Genomic DNA, 23,251 nt, shown 5'->3' with positions numbered 1-23,251 from the left:
AGTAAGGGACTCTTCTTCTTCTTCTGGAGTTACGAAATCCTTAGGGAATTCAATCTGAGAACAATAAGTTAAATACTCATCTGAGGAGGAAGACACTTTCTCAGATAGTACCCATGGAAGAACTGGTAGGCCTGACTGGGGGATCTGGGTCAGGAGAACCTGAAAGGCCTTGAACAGAGTCTGGGAAAAGGTCTCCCAGGGTGGAGTAGGGTCTTTTGTGCTGTATTTTGCCTTCTGATTTCTTTTTAAAGAGGTAGAAGGAGCAGCAGTAGTAGGCCTGGGTGCTATCATTATAGTGGATGGCAAGGCCATAGTAGGCCCCTCTGAAGCCATGGGCCATGGTTCCCCCTCACCATCAGGCTCTGATAGTTGAAAAACCTCAGAGTACGTACTCTGGGTATCCGCTGAACCGGCTTCCATTTCAGTTCCCGGTTTCAGCAAAATACCTGACATCTGGAGCGATCCTGGGATGACACTTGCCTCGAGAATCTCATCGGACAACTGAGGTGCAGCTTGGGCATCAGGCCTAACTTTATTGGCCTTCTTCCTAGCTGGCTCCATGAAGGTGCCCACTCTGCCTTCCTTTCCGGACGCCAAACATCGGAGATGCTGATTCTCTAAATAAAGATTTAAAGCCGCCAGATGGCTTCTAAGGGTTTTGGGAACAACAGATTGACAAATTTCACAGGACTTGTAATCATGACCAGCCCCTAGACAAAATAAGCACTGCTCATGTGTGTCCTTATGTGGAATTTGTCTTCCACAAGCACACTTTCTCTTTCTAGATGACATTCATGTCTGGAAAAGGCAAAGAAACAAAAAAATCCCACAAGGGTACTTATCACAGTGCGGACAGCTGAAACATGATCATCAAAAATGGGTGGCCAAAGTCAAACAAATGTCAGATTTCTGAGACTGACGATCGGACGTCTAAAACACTGCAGCAGAAAAGTTCTGAGTTGGGTACATGCAGACATCACAGATATAGCCTACATCAGTTTATGGCCTCTGCATGCAACGTCACATGTGCTCCTGTTACTAAGACTTTGATACACTGGTCGGATGTCCGGTGCTGCAGGCAGCAACTGCCTAAGGATATGAATACTGCAACATGAGAATAGCAGGACATCTATTTATTAGTTTTACCAGATGTAATAGGGGGAGGGGGGGAGGAAAGCTTAAGTAAATGTATAGAAGTGTGCTATGTAGCAGAGCCAATGTGGAGGTAAGTAAAGTAATACAAGACAAAAAGAAAAAATAAAACTAATTAAATACATAAACTCTGAGATCGCACTACAGTGAGGAAAACTGTAACTATCCCATTCCATGCTATACAGTGATGTGCATTCAAAACGTTCAAAGTTTCAACACTTTGATCTTATAGTCTCGGCCTTTTGAAGTTTGAAGTTTTGAAACTTCGAGCTTCTGAAGGGGATTCCATATATATATATATGGATGTGGGAGGTTGGGTGGGAGGTTGGCATAATGGTTAAGGTGTTTACCTTACAAACACAAGGTGCAGGGTTTGATTCTCACATGGGGTAATTGGCTAGGCTTAAAATGGCCCACATGGGCAGTTAGCCTAGTACTAACCTACGAACCTATATATATATATATATATATATATATATATATATATATATAGAGAGAGAGAGAGAGAGATAGTAAAGACACTCACAGTGCCAAAACAAATGCAGCCATGGAGGAAGACAGGGATATTCAAAACTGGACTACAGGAATCCAGGAAATAAGAAGGTAAAGTGACTAGGATGTGGCTTAGAAAAAGCAAGAGATCCAATATTCTCAGTGCAGCAAAGACGGTAGGGGTGCAATCGTCTCAACCCTTTCCAACATCAGAACTTTTTCTACTTATGTTTTTCTTGACTATTTCTGCTTATATCCTTCCTCCTCCGCCTCTATTTTCTGTTCCTGTTGTAGTGACATCCTACTTCATTAATGCCAATATACATATACTGAACCTACGTGCATTATCAATCTTATTGTATTTCCTGGTATTACATGCACATGTCTTTGACTTATGTAAAAAATATAACTTCTAAAGTATATATTAAATGTCTTTACTTTTTGTCTCAATATCACCTGCAAAGTAATGCCTATTTTTTTTTAATTTTTTTATTGTTGTTCATTGTAAATATGCATTATATGTGGAGCTTTTCTGCTTGGGCCTCCACTGAAAATTGAACTTCTGACCAGTCCAGAACAAGATCATGGTCAAATGGGGCCTTAGGCAATGTAATGGATCAGGCCCCCTATCCCCCCACACACAACAGCACCCCTGCAGCATCTCCCCAACTCTGCAGCCATTCCAGTGTCCCATTACTTATGTGGCTATTTCTCCACATTTACCATAATCACTGTTCAATCCTCTCAGTGTACATGCTATTTTCTTCTTTATTCCTACAATGATTACAGATGTTTGATTTAATGTAAAATGTTTATTTCAAATTATATAGCACAAACACTGATAGACATTTGCTAAACAAAACAATACAGTCTTACAATGAATTGGCATTAACAGTAAACTTCTCTGCCCTTGAAACTCGCACTCAGTGCAACAGCATTGAAACTCCTGTTCAAAGAAAATACATCTGGATTAAGTTTACCTTTGGCCTGTTTTCAAACCATTGGCCTCTTGCATACATTTTTAGGACCATGCATGCATGCATACATGCATGTGTTCTGATTGTATTAAATTATATTCCTTGTAGGACACAGCACAACTTGCTAGAGTGCGTTTTAAATTTGTAGTTTTTAATTTTTTTCAGTAAGCAATGAAACAAAACATATGAACCAATAATGACAAAACTGCCCATTTCAGAACATTTCAACCATACAAGACCACTCAGACTTCTGTCATTGCAATTCACCAATGTCAGTTAATAAAAAGTCACCTGAATAATTTTGCATTAAAAAGATCTGTAACTAATGAAGAGGTTGGTGCTTGCAAACAACTTTACATTTCAGTGCTTCACCTACAAATTCAGTGCCTGCTGCCCTTGAAAAGGAAAAAAAAAACAATTGGTAAGCTGGTAATATTGTACTAGGGAATGAACGGCAAACCGACAACACATTCATAATTACTAGGCATCTCATCCAAAGGAGAACAAACTAGATTGATTTAGCATAATGGTTAAGGTCTTTAACTCATAGACACAATGTACAGGGTTTGATTCTGACCTTGGGATATTAGCTAGGCTTAAAACAGTCCTTCAGGGCAGTTAACATAGTATTCACCTATGGACCTATGAACTCCCCCTTAAAGTACAACACAGTAACAGCAATCTATTTACATGGTGTAGGACTAGAACCCACAGCCTTCTGCATCAAAATTAAGTATGCCATCTGTTGTGCTACTAATACTGATTTCAAATTCAAAAGCATTGTGATGACCATTTGCTAAACAAAAGAGTTGCACACTGAAAACAGCATGAGCAGCAGTAAGCTTCTCCTCCCTTGAAGCTCACAATTTGTTGAACATGCACTGAAGCTGACGATTCCTTGAAAATACACTGACAATTTACAATTCCTTGAAATGAGCACTGAGGTAGTTGGTGTAATTGTACCACTCAAATGTCTAGATTTCTGCAGAATGTTAACATTTTTGCCTCATATTTTTGATCTGGTCCTATTAAAATCTGTGGGTTTTTTCCTATCACATTACAGAGGATTGAAGTCACTAAATACATTTGAGTTTCAGACTTCATATCCATCACAAAAATGCAAGCTAACACAAAACCAGTTATTCTAACATCAATCTAAGTTTATAAGAGCAACATTTAAAATCTGTCCCTATTTGTGGGTGTTTGTCCTTCCATTATATAAGGCTTTGTCCAGATTTCTTGTACTAGGAAGTTGAGAGGTATGATTGGTGTAGATGATTCAGGTTCTTGTCTTCTGCTGCCAAGGTACAAGGTTTGAGCCTAGTTAAATTAACTAACCTACCATTCTTACCTAGGGCATTTCACACACACACACACACACACACACACACACACACACACACACACACACACACACACACACACACACACTGGTATGCTGCAGCTCTCCAATGTGCAGTAGCAGACAGACATGTTCACCTGCTCTAATGTGCCAGTTTATTGCAATATCTGCTCAGTATCATGAATGGAATTACGAATAGTAGATGTGAATATTGGGTGTGCAATGGATGAGAAAGAAACATTTTAGAGTGAGTTGGATGAAGTGGTGGTGAGTGTACTCAAGGGTGAGAGACTAGTGATTGGAGCTGACTTCAATAGGCATGTTGGTGAAGTGAACAGAGGGGATGAGGAAGTGATGGGTAGGTATGGTGTTAAGGAGAGGAATGCAGAAGGTCAGATGATTGTGTATTTTGCAAAAAGGATGGACATGGCTGTGGTGAATACATATTTTAAGAAGAGAGAAGAGCATAGAGTGATGTACAAGAGTGGAGGAAGATGCACACAGGTGGATTATATCCTATGTAGGAGGGCCAGTCTGAAGGAGACTGGAGACTGTAAAGTGGTGACTGGGGAAAGTATAGTTAAGCAGCATAGAATGGTGGTCTATAGGATGATGTTGGTGATCAAGAAGCGGAGGAGGAGTGTGAAAGCAGTGCCAAGGATTAAATGGTGGAAGTTAAAAAAGGGTGATTGTGAGGTGGAGTTCAGGGAAGAGTTAAGACAGGCACTGGGAGGCAATGAAGAGTTACCAAATAGCTGGGTAACTACAGCAGAGCTAGTAAGGGAGAGTGCTAGGAAGGTGCTTGGTGTGACATCTGGACAGAGGAAGGAGGACAAGGAGACATGGTGGTGGAATGAGGAAGTAAAGGAGAGTATACAGAGGAAGAGGCTGGTGGAGAAGAAGTGGGATTGTCAAAGAGATGAAGAAAGTAGACATGAGTATAAGGAGATGAAATGCATGGCAAAGAGAGAGGTGGCGAAGGCTAAGGATAAGGCATATAGAGAGTTCTATGAGAGACTGAACACTAAAGAGGGAGAAAAGGACCTGTACTGATTGGCTAGACAGAGGGACAGAGCTGGGAAAGATGTGCAGCAGGTAAGGGTGATAAAGGACAGTGAGGGAAACGTACTCACAAGTGAGGAGAGTGTGTTGAGTAGATGGAAAGAGTACTTTGAAGGGCTGATGAATGAAGAGAATGAGAGAGAGAGAGAGAAGGTTGGATGATATGGGGATAGTGAATCAGGAAGTGAAGCAGATTAGCAAGGAGGAAGTAAGTACAGCTATGAAGAGGGTGCAGAATGGAAAGGCTGTTGGCCCAGATGACATACCAGTGGAAGCATGGAGGTGCTTAGGAGAAATGGCAGTGGAATTTTTAACCAGATTGTTTAATGAAATTTTGGAGTCAGAGGATGCCTGAGGTGTGGATAAAAAGTGTTTTGGTACCTATCTTTAAGAATAAGGGTGATGTGCAGAGCTACAGTAACTACAGAGGGATAAAATTGATCAGTCACAGCTTGAAGTTATGGGAAAGAGTAGTGGAAGCTAGGTTAAGAAGGGAGGTGATGATTAGTGATCAGCAGTATAGTTTCATGCCAGGAAAGAGCACTACAGATGCAATATTTGCTCTGAGAGTGTTGTTGGAGAAATACAGAGAAGGTCAGAAGGAGTTGCATTGTGTCTTTGTAGACTTAGAGAAAGCATATGACAGGGTGCCTAGAGAGGAGTTGTGGTATTGTATGAGGAAGTCGGGAGTGGCAGAGAAGTATGTAAGAGTGGTACAGGATATGTACAAGGGTAGTGTGACACTGGTGAGGACTGTGGTGGGAGTGACAGATACGTTTAAGGTGGAGGTGGGGTTACATCAAGGATCAGCTCTGAGCCCTTTCTTATTTGCAGTGGTGATGGACAGGTTGACAGAGATTAGACAGGAAGCCCAATGGACTATGATGTTTGCAGATGACATTGTGATATGTAGTGAGAGTAGGGACCAGGTTGAGGAGACCCTGGAGAGGTGGAGATATGCTTTAGAGAGGAGAGGAATGAAGGTCAGCAGGGCTAAAACAGAATATATGTGTGTAAATGAGAGGGAGGGTAGAGGAATGGTGAGGATGCAGGGAGTAGAGTTGGTAAAGGTGGATGAGTTTAAGTACTTGGGATCAACAGTTCAGAGTAATGGTGAGTGTGGAAGAGAGGTGAAGAAGAGAGTACAGGCAGGGTGGAATGGGTGGAGAAGAGTGTCAGGAGTGATTTGTGACAGACGGGTACCAATAAGAGTGAAAGGGAAGGTCTACAAGAGGGTAGTGAGACCAGCTATGTTATATGGGGTGGAGATGGTAGCATTGTCGAAAAGGCAGGAGTCAGAGCTGGATGTGGCAGAGTTAAAGATGTTAAGATTTGCACTGGGTGTGACTAGGATGGGCAGGATTAGGAATCAGTATATTAGAGGGTCAGCTCAGGTTGGACAGTTTGGAGACAAAGCAAGAGAGGCGAGATTGCATTGGTTTGGACATGTGCTGAGGAGGGATGCTGGGTATATTGGGAAAAGGATGCTAAGGATGGAGCTGCCAGGTAAGAGGAAAAGAGGAAGGCCTAAGATGAGGTTTATGGATGTGGTTAGAGAGGACATGCAGGCGGTTGGTGTGAAAGAGCATGATACAGAGGACAGGAAGAAATGGAAACAGATGATCCGCTGTGGCGACCCCTAACGGGAACAGCCGAAAGAAGATGATGAGATGTGAATGTGTTGCATGCATCAACACAGGCATGTAAGGGTGCCCTTCTTTAAGAACACCCTGAAAGACAATGTGTAGTCATTTTTTTTGATTTGTGGCAGCCCCCCCCTAGCCAAAGGGGGCCCTCTCCCAGCCACTGGGCCTGGTCACCTAGTGTTGGATCTGGCTCTGGCTCAGACGAACTTCTCTGGTAAAGAAAAGATAATAAATAAACAAATAAACAAACAAATAAATACTTTCCTGGAAGGGACCTAAGGAGAAATCTGGGTTTCTAGAAGGTCAGTTTATTTGGTTTCAGTGACTGATTACCAAATGGAAGGAAACAGAGGGACAGCAAGAGGAGCAAGTGTCATAACTAGATGTTGGTAAGTTTAATCACTGACTTAAGATTAAATTGATTTTTAATAACTGGCTGGACTGCTGAGGTAAACTTCAAGTGCACCATGCATGATGATTACTCATTGGATGTAAGCATTTTACTAATGGTTTGTAAATAAATGTTATTCATTTCCTTAAAAAAGGGACTTATAACTGTTGGTCTATCGCAGTTAAATAGTTAGTTAACTGGCTTGGCAGGGCAGTGTCACCCAATGTACTATATTTGCTAAAATGATTGTAACTTGCTCAAGCATGCATATACATGGTGGATGGTGTTGCACTGAATGTAACACGTTAGCCATAATTTCTTTCACTTTCCATCACAGGCAGGCATTAGTATGGTACAAATTTAGTGGCTGTCTCTGAAGGTCTGCAGAGTTTTGTAGGAAAACATCTGATTAGTGGCACAGTGGTGCAGTGAGTAGTATTGCCACCTCACAGCACTACTAGGGTCTCTGGTTGAGTTCTTGGTCTCTGGTTCCTTCTGTGTGGAGTACACACGTCTTTCTTGTCTCTGTTTGAGTTTTAGTCAGGTGATCTGGTTTCCTTCACAACCCAAACTGGTGTTTCTGTAACTTGTCTGTATGTAAACATACAGTATGTGTGTGTGTTTGTTAGTGTGTGCATGCATGTGTGTCCATATCTGTGTGAACTGGGACAGACTTAGTTTGTCAGGTACATTGTCAGTATATGTGTACATTTGTGGAACTGTATGGAAAAATATCACCAATGTTTATATGTGGTCGCACACAATAATGGGTGGCAGGCACATACATAACTGCTGTCAGACATATATACACAGCATGCCTCCTTACCATTATTCCCAAATACCCCCCTGTTTAATTCAACCTTCCCTGTTCACAGGTGCACAGAGAAGGTAGGTATAGCCAGAGTTCTTCTGATTGGCAGTAAAATGCAAATGAGTATTAGTCTTTCTAAAATAAGGCATACAATGCATTGCAGTACATTTAGACCCTCAGAGTTTCAGGGGGCCTGGTGTTGCCTGAACTCCTCTATCTATACTATATAAGGGGATTTTCATACAGGTTTAGTGGGGGGGGGGCATTATAAATCTCTACCCTGAGCCTCATCTAGTCTAAAGGTGTCCATCACAGGGGTATACACTTAAGGTTACTATAACTTGTGTGGGTGCTGGCTTGGGACAGTGTAGTCAGCATTACTGTACAATTACATACCCCAAAAGATGTGCAAATCTTTTATTTCTGAAAACGGGATGTAATACATGCATAATTATGTTTAAAATACTGCAGTCTCTGGCCTCATTTAGAGTCCGGTATCTGCATCATGTAATCTTGTTGCCCTGTACACTAACATACACTATGAAAGTGAAGCTAATGAAGCTGGGAAGACTGATTCTTGCATTTTATCTCATTTATATTTTAAAATACCAAATGTCACAGGTGCTAAGGAGCTAGCTGAGGAGTGGAGGAATGTAGTCCCCAGATTTGCATACTTCTCCTGGCAGAAGAGGGGAAAGACCTTAACTCTTCTCTCACCGGAAAAGATGCAAAGTGATGATCCTTTCCTCCTTTTGGGAAGATCTACTGTCATTCACCCTTGTGCATGGAAGGCTTTCAAGAAGGTTGTTGAGTGACTGGGCTTCGTGGGAGAAACATTAAAGGGGTTTCTACAAAAAAAATAAAAAAAAATACCTCCTGACTGCTGCAAGAATCTGGATATCCAGGATTGACCTGATCCCTTCTTTAAGTAGGAATGAACTTGACCAGAGATGGTCCGTCGCGAGTTGCAGAAAGATCTGATGATGCCCAACATTTCATTTCCTTCATGGCACAAGACATGGGATGGCTGGTAAGTGTTATCATACGACACAATAGGGAAATAAAAGTGTATACAATTATATTTCTCTTAATTCAAATATACAAGCAGTGTCTGGAGGAAGGAAATCCCTTCTCCAAAGCTTTTCATTAACATTGTGCATGCTACACATTATTTTAATCTAGTAAAATTAACTACAAGTACAAATAATTGCTTCACTAAAAAGGTGGCAGACATACTTGTTAATGACTTTCTTTAGCAGCTGCAGAACATGTTGCGTTTGATGCTCCTGTAAGAAAGTGCTTGCTTCCTGTTCAAACAAAGCAAAACAATTAACCTTGCTTATTTATAGAAGAAATTTACTTCATTAAAGCTGTAGAACTATGTGCAACCTGTTCCACAAGAAGCATCTGAATAAGAAGGCTTTTTGAATTACTATGCCATTCCAGGTAACACCCTTGAATAATTAAATAATAACTATATATGCAAACATTAGCAGAGCAAAATCAGAAAATATGATGTCATGCTTCACTGCAAACAAAATTACATCAGCCTATCTGTTCATCACTCTCTCTCAAGCACAACTGTGTAGTTTCATGACAAAATATTCTTAAAATAAAAATCATGGCACGCTTTTTGTGGATATCTGATTAGTTCTTACTAGAGTCTTTTGACTTAAAATAGGTGCTGTTTTGTGCAGCTGTTTAAACCACTCTCTCTCTCTCTCACACACACACACACCCACACACACACACACACACACACACACACACACACACACACACACACACACAATACATTGGTCCACACCCTTCAGCCCTCCAGCCTTATTTACAGAATGAATACATTTGGATCTTTTACTTGCTCTACAAATTTGACAAACATTCTCGACATAGGATCGATATGTAACAGATAAGAATGTGTTATGTGAGCTACTTTGTATTTGTAAGTGTCTAGGTTGTGCTATTGGTGGAACATGCCTTAAAATCTCTGTTTTTTATGTATGTATGAATGTATCAATCTATCTACCTAACTATATATATATATATATATATATATATATATATATATATATATATATATATATATGTGTGTGTGTGTGTGTGTGTGTGTGTGTATGCACATGTATGTGTGTGACCACTTAGGATCTATGTGGTTTTATACCCTTGATTCCTCCAGGAATAAGAATTTAGTGTAATAGTACAGAATGAAGGAAAGCATATGATTTTTTTGACTGTACCTTTATGGATACTGTTCATTACAGACTGCCCTGGTAAATGTAGGTTTTCGGTGATTATTGTAGTATATAATGCTTATTTTGCACCATTATAGGTTTACATATTTGAATGCATATCCATGTATATATTTATACAATTTCTTTTTCCAAAAATCTTTATTTTGTATTTCAACTCAAGCTTTTATAACAGCAGTAACAAAAAAGGCTGCCTAAAAGATTGACATATAGAAAGAATAAAAATACAATGAGAAGGCATAGTGATAATATATGCAAAAAATAGTAGAATTATATACACAGAGTTTATATATACACAATAAAATGCTAGAAGCCCAGAAAATCAAATTGGGTCATATGAAAAAAGGTAGTTTTAGAGAATGACAATAAATAGTTTAACAAATAAAAAAGAGCAATAGTTATTTGTCTGGATTATTAAATAGAAAAGTTGATGTATAAAAACAATTAAAATTTTGGAATTAGTCTTAAGGACGTATAGTATAAGATATAGTCAAAAATGTATTGCAATAGTTGTCATAATAGAAGGGTTGGTTAAGAAAAGTTTATGAGTTGATATACACTTAATAGCAGTTTGTTTAAAACCATTCCATATGAATTTGGATCTATCATGCCAGTTTTGGTTAATGAAGAGTCTGATCAGTAAAATAGCATGATTAAAATGTGAATATCTTGTGTTAATCCATGCTGGGGATATACAGAAATGCAAATTCCCAAGATAATGTACATTTCTTATAACCCATTTTTTCTAATTTGACTTTTAGGTACACCATAACTTGTAAGAAAATATAGAACTCCAAACAATATGTAATAAATCAGCTCTTTGAAATTTACAAAAAGAGCACTCTGGTGATGAAGTAGGGTAAAATGTATTAAGAAAAGTCCAAGCTGGGAGTAAACAAACACAGCTCTCTTGATATTAAATAAAAGATAAAACTTTTATTCTGGTACAAACTAGTGAGCGCTTTTGTGCCTCCTGGCATTTTTTCAGACAATACAAACACTACAAAAATCTCAATAAAAAGGGTTTGCCTCACCCACATTATTTCACAGCAACCAATCATACATCTTCAGCAAATAAAATTCACCTGCTGGCAATAATCAACAAACATTATGTGTAATTTCAGACTTTCTATTTTGTATGTAAGGATTTCCTAAGCTAGTTGATATGTGAAGTCTTTGACTTCACATTACGTTTGTTGATTATTGCCAGCAGGTGAATTTTATTTGATGAAGATGTACGATTGGTTGCTATGAAATAATGTGGGTGAGGCAACCCCTTTTTATTGAGATTTATGTAGTGTTTGTATTGTCTGAAGAAGTGCCAGGAGGCACGAAAGCACTTACTAGTTTGTACCTGAATAAAAGTTTGTGGGGTGAATTTTCTATTTCCCATCCACACATCAAGATTTCTCTTGAAGAGGGTCAGTGAGGTGCTCTGTTTGACATGTATAGGAAGTCTATTCCATAGCATGGCTAGTCTCTGGGTTATGAACCTGTCCCTCACAGCTTGTTCTGTTGATTGTGGTAATGAGGTTGAGGACTCTGGAGTGTGTGGTGTGGAAGGATTGGGATTTCTTTAGATGCAGCATTTCTAACAGAGCTGTGTCAGACATGGCTTTGTAAGTCAAGTAGAGATCGTCTCTAAGTAGGAGACATGAGACAGAGAATAGTTGGAGTTTTTTGAGTCTGTCCATATAGGACAAGTATTTAAGGCCTAGGATCCTCTTTATTGAGATACTTTTGCAGCCTCTCCAGTTTTTGCAGGTGTCTAGTGAGGTACATGCCAAATAGGTGATTGTTGTAGATGAATGGCCTAATGAGGGAAGAGTAGAGAGACACAATGACCTTTCTTCCTGGATGCAAAACCCTTAGTAATGAGACATGCCACATAGAAGGACTTTCTGACCACAGTGGCAATGTGATGGTCAAAAGAGAGATTGCTGTCAACCTGTGTTCCCAGATCTCTTATAACGCTTTCTGTGTTCAGTGGACTACCATCGATGTGGTAATTCATGGAAACCGGGATTTTCCCAAAGGTTCAGTATTAGGAAAAGTAATAAGAGTTTTGATATTTTATTGATGTAATTAGTTTGCATGTATTGCACAACATTGTCTTCAAGGTGAAGGTCATCCATAAGTGTTTCCATAATGCTATATTAGAATCACTGATGTTACGTTCATTTAGAAATATTGAAGTTATTTCTCTTGTTTGTCTTAAAATAACAGTGTAGCTTTTGGGAATGTTTAGGATTTTTATTAAGTTGCTAATTGGAAGGTTTCTGTGTGTATAAAAATCCATAACCCACTTGTCTTAAGAAGAGATTAATTAGAAATGTTTATCATTATATTATTCAACTTTAAATTAGGATTTAAATGGACTGGTTGCAATAACATACATTATTTTTTAAATCAATCAAATCAATTACATTTTGAAAGGTCTTTATCTTATGTGTTAAGAATTTATGTATTTTGAGATTTTTTTATTTTTTTTTTTAATAAAGGGTAATGCTTACAGATTACATTCAGACTTACATATATGATTGTACCATATTTTAACCCAGGTAGGATTCCATGTGATTCACTTAGGATTGTATTCTGATATTAGGGAGTAGGATTATGATAGAAATTTACACCCAGATATTTTAATGAATTAGTCATTTTAATTTGTGAGTTAGGAAGAACAATAAGCAAAGAGTAATTGAAGTTTACAGGAAAATGGAAGATTTAAGTAAATTGAGTTTATAATTAGAAAATTTTGAAAAAATATCAATATTATGTAAAATGTTTGGTAAATACGTACTAAGTAGAGATTAAGATCATCAGTGAAAGCTGTTAAGGGTATGGGAATCTTAGAAATTTCTGGAATTAGATGGTACGTTTTTTGTGTTATCAATAAAATAGTGGTTCCATATATAAGTTAAATAGATAAGGAATAAGGGAACAAACCTGTCTTGTGCCATTAATTATCTTAACGGGGGGAGAGTTGTGTTAATATATAAAGATATATGAGCTTTTCAATAGAGAATTTTTATTAAATTAATGAAGGGAAGTGGGAGTCCAAAGTATGTCAGGACTGCAAAAAGAAAGTCTAAATTCTATCTATCAAAAGTTTTTGCGGCATCCAATGTAAGTGAAAAAAAAAAGAGATTGTAATGTTTAGAAAGTGTAATTAAGGTGCTTAATTTTAGTGTATGATGACAAGTTTGCCTAGCTTATATAAATCCAGACTGATAAGGAGAAATGATTTGGGGTAACCTATTTGCCAGTGTTAAAGCAAAATTCTTGATATCAACATTTATAAGTGATATTGGTCTATAATTCAAATGATTTTAAGGTCCAAGTTGAGTTTAGGAATAAGAATAGTTTTAGAATTGTTACAATAAAGGTCAGAAATGCAATTTTCATGTATATAATTAAATACATGCAATAGCTTTTTGGAGAATGACTGAGCAAAGGTTTTATAAAAGTCAACTATAAGATCATCTGGTCCTTGTGCTTTGCCAAATTTAAGATTTTTAATAATATATAAAATAATATGTTGATTAGAATGTACAATGATGGTATTTTGTTGATTTTTCTCAATTTTTTGAAAAGTTAGATTGTTTATAAACTTATTCGGCTCTTGTGGGGAAAAGATACGATTATGATCTCTGTTCATGTTTGCATGTATTTGCCTGAAAACTTTCATAATCTGCTCTCTAGTTTTATAAATTTTGTTTTGGTATAGGATTTCAGTTATTAAAGGTGGAGTCTTACTAATATTAATAAGTCTTGCCAAAATGTAGCAGGGATTTGTGCTCACTCCAAATATCTAGCTAGTTTTCATTTCATAGAATGATTGCTAATTGACTTTTAATAACTAGAGTTCTTTTTAGAGGTCAGGTAGATGTTTTGCAGTATCGGCTCTGAAGTTTATTTATAGTTCTTTTTTCTAACTTATTAATTTTTCCTTTTAAGATTGATTCCTTAATATTAAATGACTTTTATAGTAAGTAGCCTTATTTATAAATAAGCCTCTAATCTGGGCTTTAAATGCCACCCATTGAATGTCAAGTGGGATTTCAGAGTTTGAGGTATTATCTAGAAAATTCTCCAAATGTTGCATAATTTCATTTTTAATATCTTCTTTTTGAAGTAGGTTAGGAATTAATGTCTAGCTACAGGCTATTTTTTTTTTGTTTTAGTAAAACTGAACAAATTAATTGTAAGAGAAATTTTAGAGTGGTCTGAAAAATATCTGGATTCTATACGGAAGGTATATTCAAAATTTAAGAAGGCTTCAGATATCAGAAAGTAATCAATTTTAGCCCATGATTTATAACATTGAGATTAGTAAGTTAATTTTTGTGATGAGACATTGTTTCTTTGAAAGTTGAAAGGATCAAATAAAGTCTGATTTGAAATCAGCAATAGCCACAGAAGCATGACAGTCATATGCTTTACTCTTGTTTGTTCTGTCCACACTAGACTCTACCACTGCATTCCAATCCCCTCTAACAACATAATAATGATTGGGGAAATTACTTATTATTTTACATAAAGTCATAATAAGTTGCTTATGTCCATTTCAGGGAGTGTAAATATTTAAAAATAGCACAGGTTTGTCCAAAAGCCTGTTTTTTAGCAATTAAGTAACACCATCTTCTTTTCGAGTCAGAGTTGTGATACATTATTGGATCTTTGACAATAACACTTCAGCTTTTGGTTTATAAAATAAATGGAAAAATAACGTCCTCTTTCTAATTATTTGGAGTCCTTTAACATTCCATGAATCAATTATGTACATTTAAATTCTTTATTGTTAATGATTGGTAATTTACTGGAAATAGATTTGTCAAAGAGCATTGAATAATTAAGTAAAATAGAATTTAATAATGTAGACAGGTAGCATTAAGTTTTCCTGTCAAAAAATGTGCCTAACCACAACTATCCAACACCAGGAAGAGGCAAAGACAAAGTTATGTAAAGAACAAGAAGTAAAAATGGATTAGAACAATAAGTTGCTAAGTAATCCTTACATCTAAACATAGATACAATAAAGGTCCAAATAAAAACCTTCTTCATGTGGGTTAAGTAAAAACAAAACAGTCCTAAAACATTATATTTTACAACACTCAGCTACCACATTATGGCAATATCATAAAATAAATAAAAAGCTCCTGAATGTAGGAATCATACATCATGGCTTCCAAAAGAAGCATTTCTTTTTCTTTTTAAAAATTATGAAAATTACATAGTTGTTAGGTATTCAGGTTTCAAAAAAAAGCTAAAGAACAAACATTCATGTGCAAGTTAAAGTTTAAAGAACATATTTGCTTCCTTGGATAACAACTAGTGATTTTTCAGTGAATCCTCACAGATTTGGTTAACAGGATGTGTCTTGTGTCCTAATTTTCAATTGCAAGATTGTTCTGAATGGAAATAACCCATCTTCTAATCAAAAATGCCACTTCAATGAAAGACAAGGCCTGGGCAAAGGTGAAAAGCTCCATAGCACCACTAAATAGTAACACAAATATGTTCGGTTAATCAATCAAACTTTCTCATTTAACTCCTCTCATGTAAATTGAGTAACAGTAAGAGACATTGTTATAGCACACATTGCATATTTACTGGGGAATACTTAAAATATTACTAAAAGTCTGTTTTGTTGCTTTAGGTGATCTGATGGAGTATTCGTCTCTCTTATGTTGGAAAATCAGGGTCAAGGGATATTTCATTTGAAATTTTACATTGCTGGAGATTAGATATGAGCAAAAGGGTGTCAGCTTTTGGTGATCTTGTTTAATTTGGGAAAGTAGATCCTGAGCAAAAATGATTTTATTGTTATTCCAGTTAATGATGTTTTTATTTTTAGCAACAGACAGGATCTTAAATGCATCTTGATAGTTTAACAGTTTCACATAGATTTGTTGTAGTTTATCTGGATTGGGAGCTGTCCGTACTGTTGAATATGCTCTGTCAACAATTATTTGGTTTGCTTCCATTTGCTTTCCTAGAAAAGCTCCAAAGATTTGTTGCAGGGTTTCCAATAATTTGAATTGCTCATATTTTTCTGATAGACCACAGATTAGAATATTATTACGTTTACTTCTTGCTCCTAAGTCCAAAAGCTTACTTTGGATATCCCGTATGCTACAGATATTGGATTGAAAATATTTTTGAAGGTTGTCATTCTTAATCTCATTTTCAATGTTTTTTGCCTCTATTATTTCAAGTCTATCGCCGATTTGATTTATTGTACCACTGAATGTTTTACTTGATCTGAGAGTTGTTGAATGACATATTACAATGGTTGAAGCGTTGCCTTCAGGTCATCAAGAGCAAAAAGTTGGTCAGCTTTAGTTTTAATTGATGATTTTATCTTATTGTTGTTTAGAAGTTCTGGCATACTTAGAAGTGGTCTCCTTTTTGGGAGTTGAGACTGCTGATAGTTTAGTTTTGGAAGTCTGCGGATCCATTTGTTCTGTTTCTTCTGACATCTTCTACTGTAGAGGTGCATCTTTGCATTTTTTGGCTGTCTGATTTGTTTTTCTTACAACCTTATGTGATGACAGTTTAACATTCAATATTTTAATCTCACTCCATTTTTCCCCCTTGCAGGCTAGAAACACATGCTCAGATCAATGCAGTTTTACTCACCACTTTCAGGTAGGTTTCTTTTTTTGGGAAAGAAAAGAAGTTTGTTCATTTGTAAGAATCAACCAAAGGAGGAGCCTTCAATTTTAAGGTAAGGCAGACTTTAAACTTTGATTTTTGTTTACTAGAGAGTCTCGCTGTGAGCAATTTTGTAAAGGCTAGATTTAATGCTACAAAGCTGAGTGAAAACAGTACCTACGGATCAGTCGCCATCTTGATCCTCCTTATATATTGATACTATTTTTGTATTATCTTGGGTAATGGAGTGATTTTATTTTCCTGTGCTGCTTCAGATTTCAAGGGGAAACCGCTGATAATAATCCAAAAGCTACAATAAATTATGTTGTAATATTTAAGCTGGTCCAATAAAAAGCTTTAAATTGCTGTTGGGCTTATTTTTTTAGTTTACATAAGCAGTGAAGTGCTGGTTGCCAAGCTTATCCTACATGGTAATATACAGCTTCTGTTCATACCAAGTAGTCCTTGTGATCGAGAAACAAATAGCACAATACAAAAGGTTAATTTGCATGATGAATGGCACAGCACAGGGCAGCAGTGATGCAGAGAAACACTTAGTGATGTCATTCAAGGCCGCAAAATATTGTAGGCAGTATAGCGTGCAAATGACCCTATAATTAGATCAAAATGGGTAACATTATGTTAATGAGGGTAATGGATATTGTAAATGAGAGTAAACAACATGATGGAGTTATTCAGAAGCATATAAAATTTGCTCCAGGATCAAGATCACCAGTGTAGTTGCAGACCATAAAATCATGGATCTGTGTCTGTGAAATGGTGGGCATACCTCTCAACCTTTTAGCTCAATAAATCTGAAAAAAGCCTAAAGAAAGGAGGGACAAATGTAGAAAAATAAGGACAGATTTTAAATATTGTTCTTATAGAATTAGAAATCTTCTTGAATAAAAGGATTTGTTTTACCATGCATTTTTCTGAAGGATATGAAGTCTGAAACTCAAATGTATGTCATTATTTAGTGACTTCAACCCTCAATAATTTGCCAGCAAAACAAAACTTTTATGAGGAGCAACACAAAAAATGAGGAAAAAATCTGGACATTCTGCAAAAAATTGGGCAGTTGAGAGGTATGATGGAGGAGGGGGTATTATGCCAAGTTATCTGTGCCTGACAGTGGTACTTTTCCACAGAGCATATCATGCTGTGGCTACCATCATCATGAGACACAGGTATTTCCCCAACTTGCAAACATCCAAGGTAGAGGACCTATACACAGAATCACCCATGTAAGCAGGCATAAACACCCTAGTGTTTCAATGTTACTTTGTGACAATCTACAATTTTAGTGATGCTCTAGCAGTAAAACAAAATGGCATATAAAAAATACAGGATCACATACCTTGTGCAGATTCATATAGTAGCTGAAGATCTGAAGTGCCTGTAGAAATGATGTGACCATATTCACTGTATGAAGGGTTCCAACTCTGGCAAGTTGCACTATGTGATGTAGATATAAAAGAATACCCACCTGAAATCGGTGGTGGTGGGTGAAGTTCTGTACCAGTATCAAGTCCTGCAATGGATACGATGGAGCAGTCTTGCATTCCTGACAGAGATGCCAGACACTCATCTATGTCTGTAGCAGAGGGCAAGGTAGGTGACTGACCCCCATAACCATCCTCTCCTGTGCAAGCTTGGTTGCCTTTGTTCAGAAATGATAGATCATGTTAGAAATCCTATGGCATACTTGATTTTGTGATCTGCTATGATCACACTGACAGTATTTACCTGTGCAACAAGGTCACAGAGGCCTGATCACTCTTGTTGGTAGTTAGGTGGTGCTGACACCCACGTCCATGTCTATTTTTCCCTGGGAGAACATCTCCTCTCTTTTCCTTTTTTTCTTTTGGGGCCATTATTCTCCGTAAATGTGAGCACAGTGATATGTGTCACACCCACATTACAGTACTCCCACCACACAGTCCACAGGTAGCGCATACTGTGCAACACCTGACCTACACAGAAGTACAAACCACCTCTAAAGGTTACTGTAGTGGGCATCTGTCTGCAGCTAGTTGCAGATGTCTCTGTACCACATCACACTATACAGCATGTACCTGTGAAGCTTGCTGTTGCAGTATGAATGGACCTCTGCAGCCTTACATGTGTTCCCTATATAATGGCCACACAGATTTGCACATACAGCCTCCACCACACAGGTGTATGGCTACAGTTGTGTTCCTGTGCTCTGTCTTTGACCCACCTGGCAGTGGTCTGCAACATCAGTTACCTATGTGGAAAAATGTATTTTCATATCGTCCACCTTTCCCATGATATACAGTTTCAAACAAACAAGTATAGAAATGGCACAGCCATTGTCCACAGATCTGCAATCTCTGACCTTTGCCACTGTGCAGCACAACATGAGGTTGAGGCCCACTGCAAGTTATCCCTGTGTATGTCACTCATGTGATGGCCACAGGAAAAGTGGTACATGCATTTGTACATAAAACACATCTCTCTTCTCCACCCACCATAGCATGTTGCAGACAGAGCACACGTCAGTTTATATAACCGCTTTGGATTTCCCTCCTCCCAACCAACAACACAAAGACACATTTGGAAATACATTCCACCACAACTAACAGGGAATGTGTCATTCTACTGACACCACTTTCACTGAATACTGTTTCAACAACAATGTTTTGCTGAAACTACTTTCAGTGATAAGAGAAAATTCCTTTTTCTCTACTGTTGTATGACCTTGGAGTATGTATACTGGCTGTCTGCAGAATGTCCCTGTGCAACTGGTAGAGCTGCACCACTGACTGGTCCTGCCCAATGAGCAATCAGTAACTGGACCCAGCAGTGGGGGCAGTCAAAGAGAAGACTGACATCTGGCTGGTTGCAGCACTGGGTGGTGTAAAAGTCTGCCATCACTCCATCCTATCCTCTATCATGTGTTCCCCTTCCTTGTGTTTCACTTCCCTCCCCAGTTTGTAGTCCAGTCCTGAAATGGTTAATTGACTACCTAACACAGTACACAAATAGACTCTGATAGAACTAAACACAGCACCATATGGTGAAGCTTGTTAGAGAGTGAGCGACCTGTAGATCGACACCTTGACTGGAGAATGAACACTCTCCAGCAGGGTGTTAATCTACAGTTAAAGCCTACTGAAAGATGAGTCTGCCACTTTACAGCAGGATATCAAGCTGCCATGGAGCTCAGACTGAAAGTAACCTAATGGTCACCATTGTTTTACGCTTGCTGTGCAGCGCTTTTGCTGTTTAGTGAGTGTAAAATATATATAAAAAAAGAAAGTTAAAAAAGTGTGCATGTGTGTGTTTATGTCTGTGTGTGTGTGTGTGTGTGAGTGTATTTGTGCATGTGAGTGAGTGAGCGTGAGATTGATCGAGCTATTGTTTTACACTTAGTGCTGTTTAGTGAGTGTTAAAAACTAAATTAAACAGAAAAAAGTGTGTTTATGTATGTGTGCGTGTGCACGCGTGTGTTTGTGTTTATGTTTCTGTCTGTGTGTGAGCATATGCGTGCTTGTGTGAAAGAAAGCAAGGTGTGTGTGAGTGAGAGAAAGAGAGAGAGTGTGATGAGTGAGAGCAATCAAGAACTGGCAACAGCAGCATTTAAGAGCTATGCATACCTCTCAACTTCCTAGCTCAAGATATCTGGATAAAGCCTGAAATAAAGGGGGAGCAAAGGCTCAAATATAGGAGCATATTTTAAATATTGCTATTATAAAAAAGACAAAGTTGATTGAATAATAGGATTTGTGTTAGCATGCATTTTCTGAAGTGCAAGTGTTTGTGTGTATGAGAGAGTGTGAAATTGATTGAACAGTGGCGGCAGCAGTAAAGAGGTTTGCATACCTCTCAACCTGTTAACTCAAGAAATTTGGATAAAGCCTGAAATAAAGGGGAATAAAAGGCTCAAAAATAGGAAAAGATTTTAATTATTGTTCTTATAAAATTATAAGTTACATTAAATAATATGATGTGTGTTAACATGAATTTTCTGAAGGAAATAAAGTCTGAAACTCAAATGTGTGTCGTTATTTAGTGACTTTGATCCCCAATGAGTGGCAGCAAACCACACATTTTAGGAGTAAGGGCCCAAAAATAAAGTAAATATCTAGGACTTTTTTAATGTTATATTTTGGATGTAAAATGCTTCCTCCAACACTATTTACATATACTGCAGCAACTTTGAAACATTATGCAGAGGAACTATTTTGCATCAAAAATATTTAAATAAAATAGTAATAAAAAAATAATTAAATAAATAAGTAAAACACAATTTTACAGACATCCCATTCTCTAAGCACAATAATGCCCTCCAAGATGTGTGTTACTGTGTAAATAACACCCTTCTAGGGGTGTAGAGGCCCTCTGCTTGTGGCGCCGGGCTTCATGCCCCTGGGTGGGTGTTATTTACACAGTAGCACACACACCCTGTTGGGTATTATTATTTACTTAGTGTACACCTTTAATATACTTTAAAGGTAGGCGGGAGGAGACATAATGTCAGGGTGATGCATATCATCTACTGTCTCACATGCTTCTCTCTCTCTCTCTCTCTCTCTCTCTCTCACTCGGTCATATTATATCATATCATATTGTATCATAATACTGGAGCCCATCACCAATGCAAATGAGCATTTTACATTAACAAATACTTGTTATTATGTTGCTTTGTATACTTTGCTGCTAATCAAATTCCCTTCATTTTGAGTTCAGTAAAATTGCCCCTTGAATTTCCTTTGAGCATTCTTTAGCCTCACGTTTGCCCACAGATCACTTCCAGGATATTTGCTGACTCATCACTGTAAAGCTTAAAAAAGGCAAAATATGTCCCTATATGTTAACTGAGATTTATTTTTTTCTTAGATTGTTGTTGAGGTGTGAACTACAAGACCATCATTTTCGCTTTCCTCTTAATAAAAACTCTCTGATGCATACCTCTCAAATGTATAGATTTTCACAGAATGTCCATATTTTTGCCTCTTGTTTTTGGTCCGTTTTTCATAAATTTGTGGTTTTCTGGCAAATTAGTGGCAAATCATTAAAGAGTAAAGTTAGAAAATAATGGCAGCCATTTGAGTTTCAGACTTCATACCCTTCAGAAAGTATATGCTAATGCAAAACATGTTATTCTATCAACTTTCTAAGTCTGTAAGCGCAATATTTAGAAATTGTCCCAATTCTTGGGCCTTTGTCCCACTTTTGTTTATGGCTTTGTCCAGATTTATTGATCTAAGAGGGGGAGAGGTAGTCTAATGGCATTGTCACCTTGCATCAGGGGATGCCCTGTAACAGTGTCACTTAGTCTTTCTATCTTAAAAAGAATATTTCACTTTGAGATAATTAATTCTGCTTTCTAATAAGCCTTCATTACTGGTGCCCTACCCTTTCAACCAGGCAAGCCAGTTTCACAAGCTTTGTCACCAATCCACAAAAGTGACTTTAAGAGGAATGCTCAGCCAAAGTCAATGATTTAAGTCAGATTTTAACCAAGCTGGGCTGACCTCAGAATTTAATAATCCTTGTCAGCTTTTGTGAAGCTTGTATCCACCAAAGACTTCATAAAGAATAGAGATACCAGCTCTGTCAGTGAAATCTGCCGATTTGTCTCAGCTACATGAGAAATTACCCATTTCCTTATTAATTTTCTATTAGATAGAGAGGAAGTCAGACACTAATCACATTTTAGATTGTCAGATCATACCCCTAACCTCAAGAGATGGTGCAGTGGGCATGGCAGAGGTGCATATGTGGACCTGTTATATACTGCAAAGCCTCCTGGTTATACCAAACTTGATAAGCTTTGTTACTCTGCTCTCTAACAGTCATTAGGTGTGCAGTGAACAGTTATTACTTCCATGCTGGCTAATTCTTGTAGCTTCCCTCATAACTCAGGTTACCAGTATTATAGGAGAGTACCCCGACTTAACTTCTCTTATAGTGTCTACGGATGCTTACATTTTCATTTATTTTCAGTCTTATCAGTAGAGTTGCAATGAGGCAAAGACCGTTGTTATCGATCCAGTCATTTTATTTCATCTAATCCAAATACACTGAGCTATAATCTATTTAGTTATTTTGTTAGTGTTTACTGGGAAGACCCACTATTCACAAATGCTTACTTTAAGGACTGAGTTTAGAACCTCAGCTAAATGACATGCTCAAAGTCATACAGTATGCCTGCAGATACTGTAAGAATCAAACTACTGTCCACAGGGCATAGCAGTTCATTACTTTAACCCAAATGATATGTTGCCAGTTAGATCCTCTAGTGGCATTTTTGTATATGTTTATTTCTGTGTGGGAAGAAAGAAAGCACAGACATCTTTTTCCAATAACTGATTACTGGTCAGTGTATTTACAATGCCCCTCATGCCACCATGATAAATTAATTGGCTTCTTTAATTTCCATCTCGACAATGACCAGAGATGAGCAGAAGGCATGGGCTGTCATCATAAAAGTGTAATTATT

General features: G+C 37.6%; 1 protein-coding gene across 1 annotated transcript in view; it reads right to left on the bottom strand.

Moving 5' to 3' along the window:
- Positions 1-23,251, bottom strand: part of LOC122793174 (stimulated by retinoic acid gene 6 protein-like) — a 953,191-nt gene that overhangs the window by 400,098 nt on the left and 529,842 nt on the right. The window contains exon 8 of the mRNA XM_044060994.1: positions 9,110-9,180. Coding sequence (XP_043916929.1) covers positions 9,110-9,180 — 71 coding nt within the window. The remainder of the gene's footprint in view (positions 1-9,109; positions 9,181-23,251) is intronic.

This window comes from Protopterus annectens, chromosome 2.part0, assembly GCF_019279795.1.
Source record: "Protopterus annectens isolate FY-2018-M chromosome 2.part0, PAN1.0, whole genome shotgun sequence".
NCBI classification, from domain to species: Eukaryota; Metazoa; Chordata; order Ceratodontiformes; family Protopteridae; genus Protopterus; species Protopterus annectens.
This window is presented reverse-complemented; position numbering and strand designations above follow the sequence as displayed.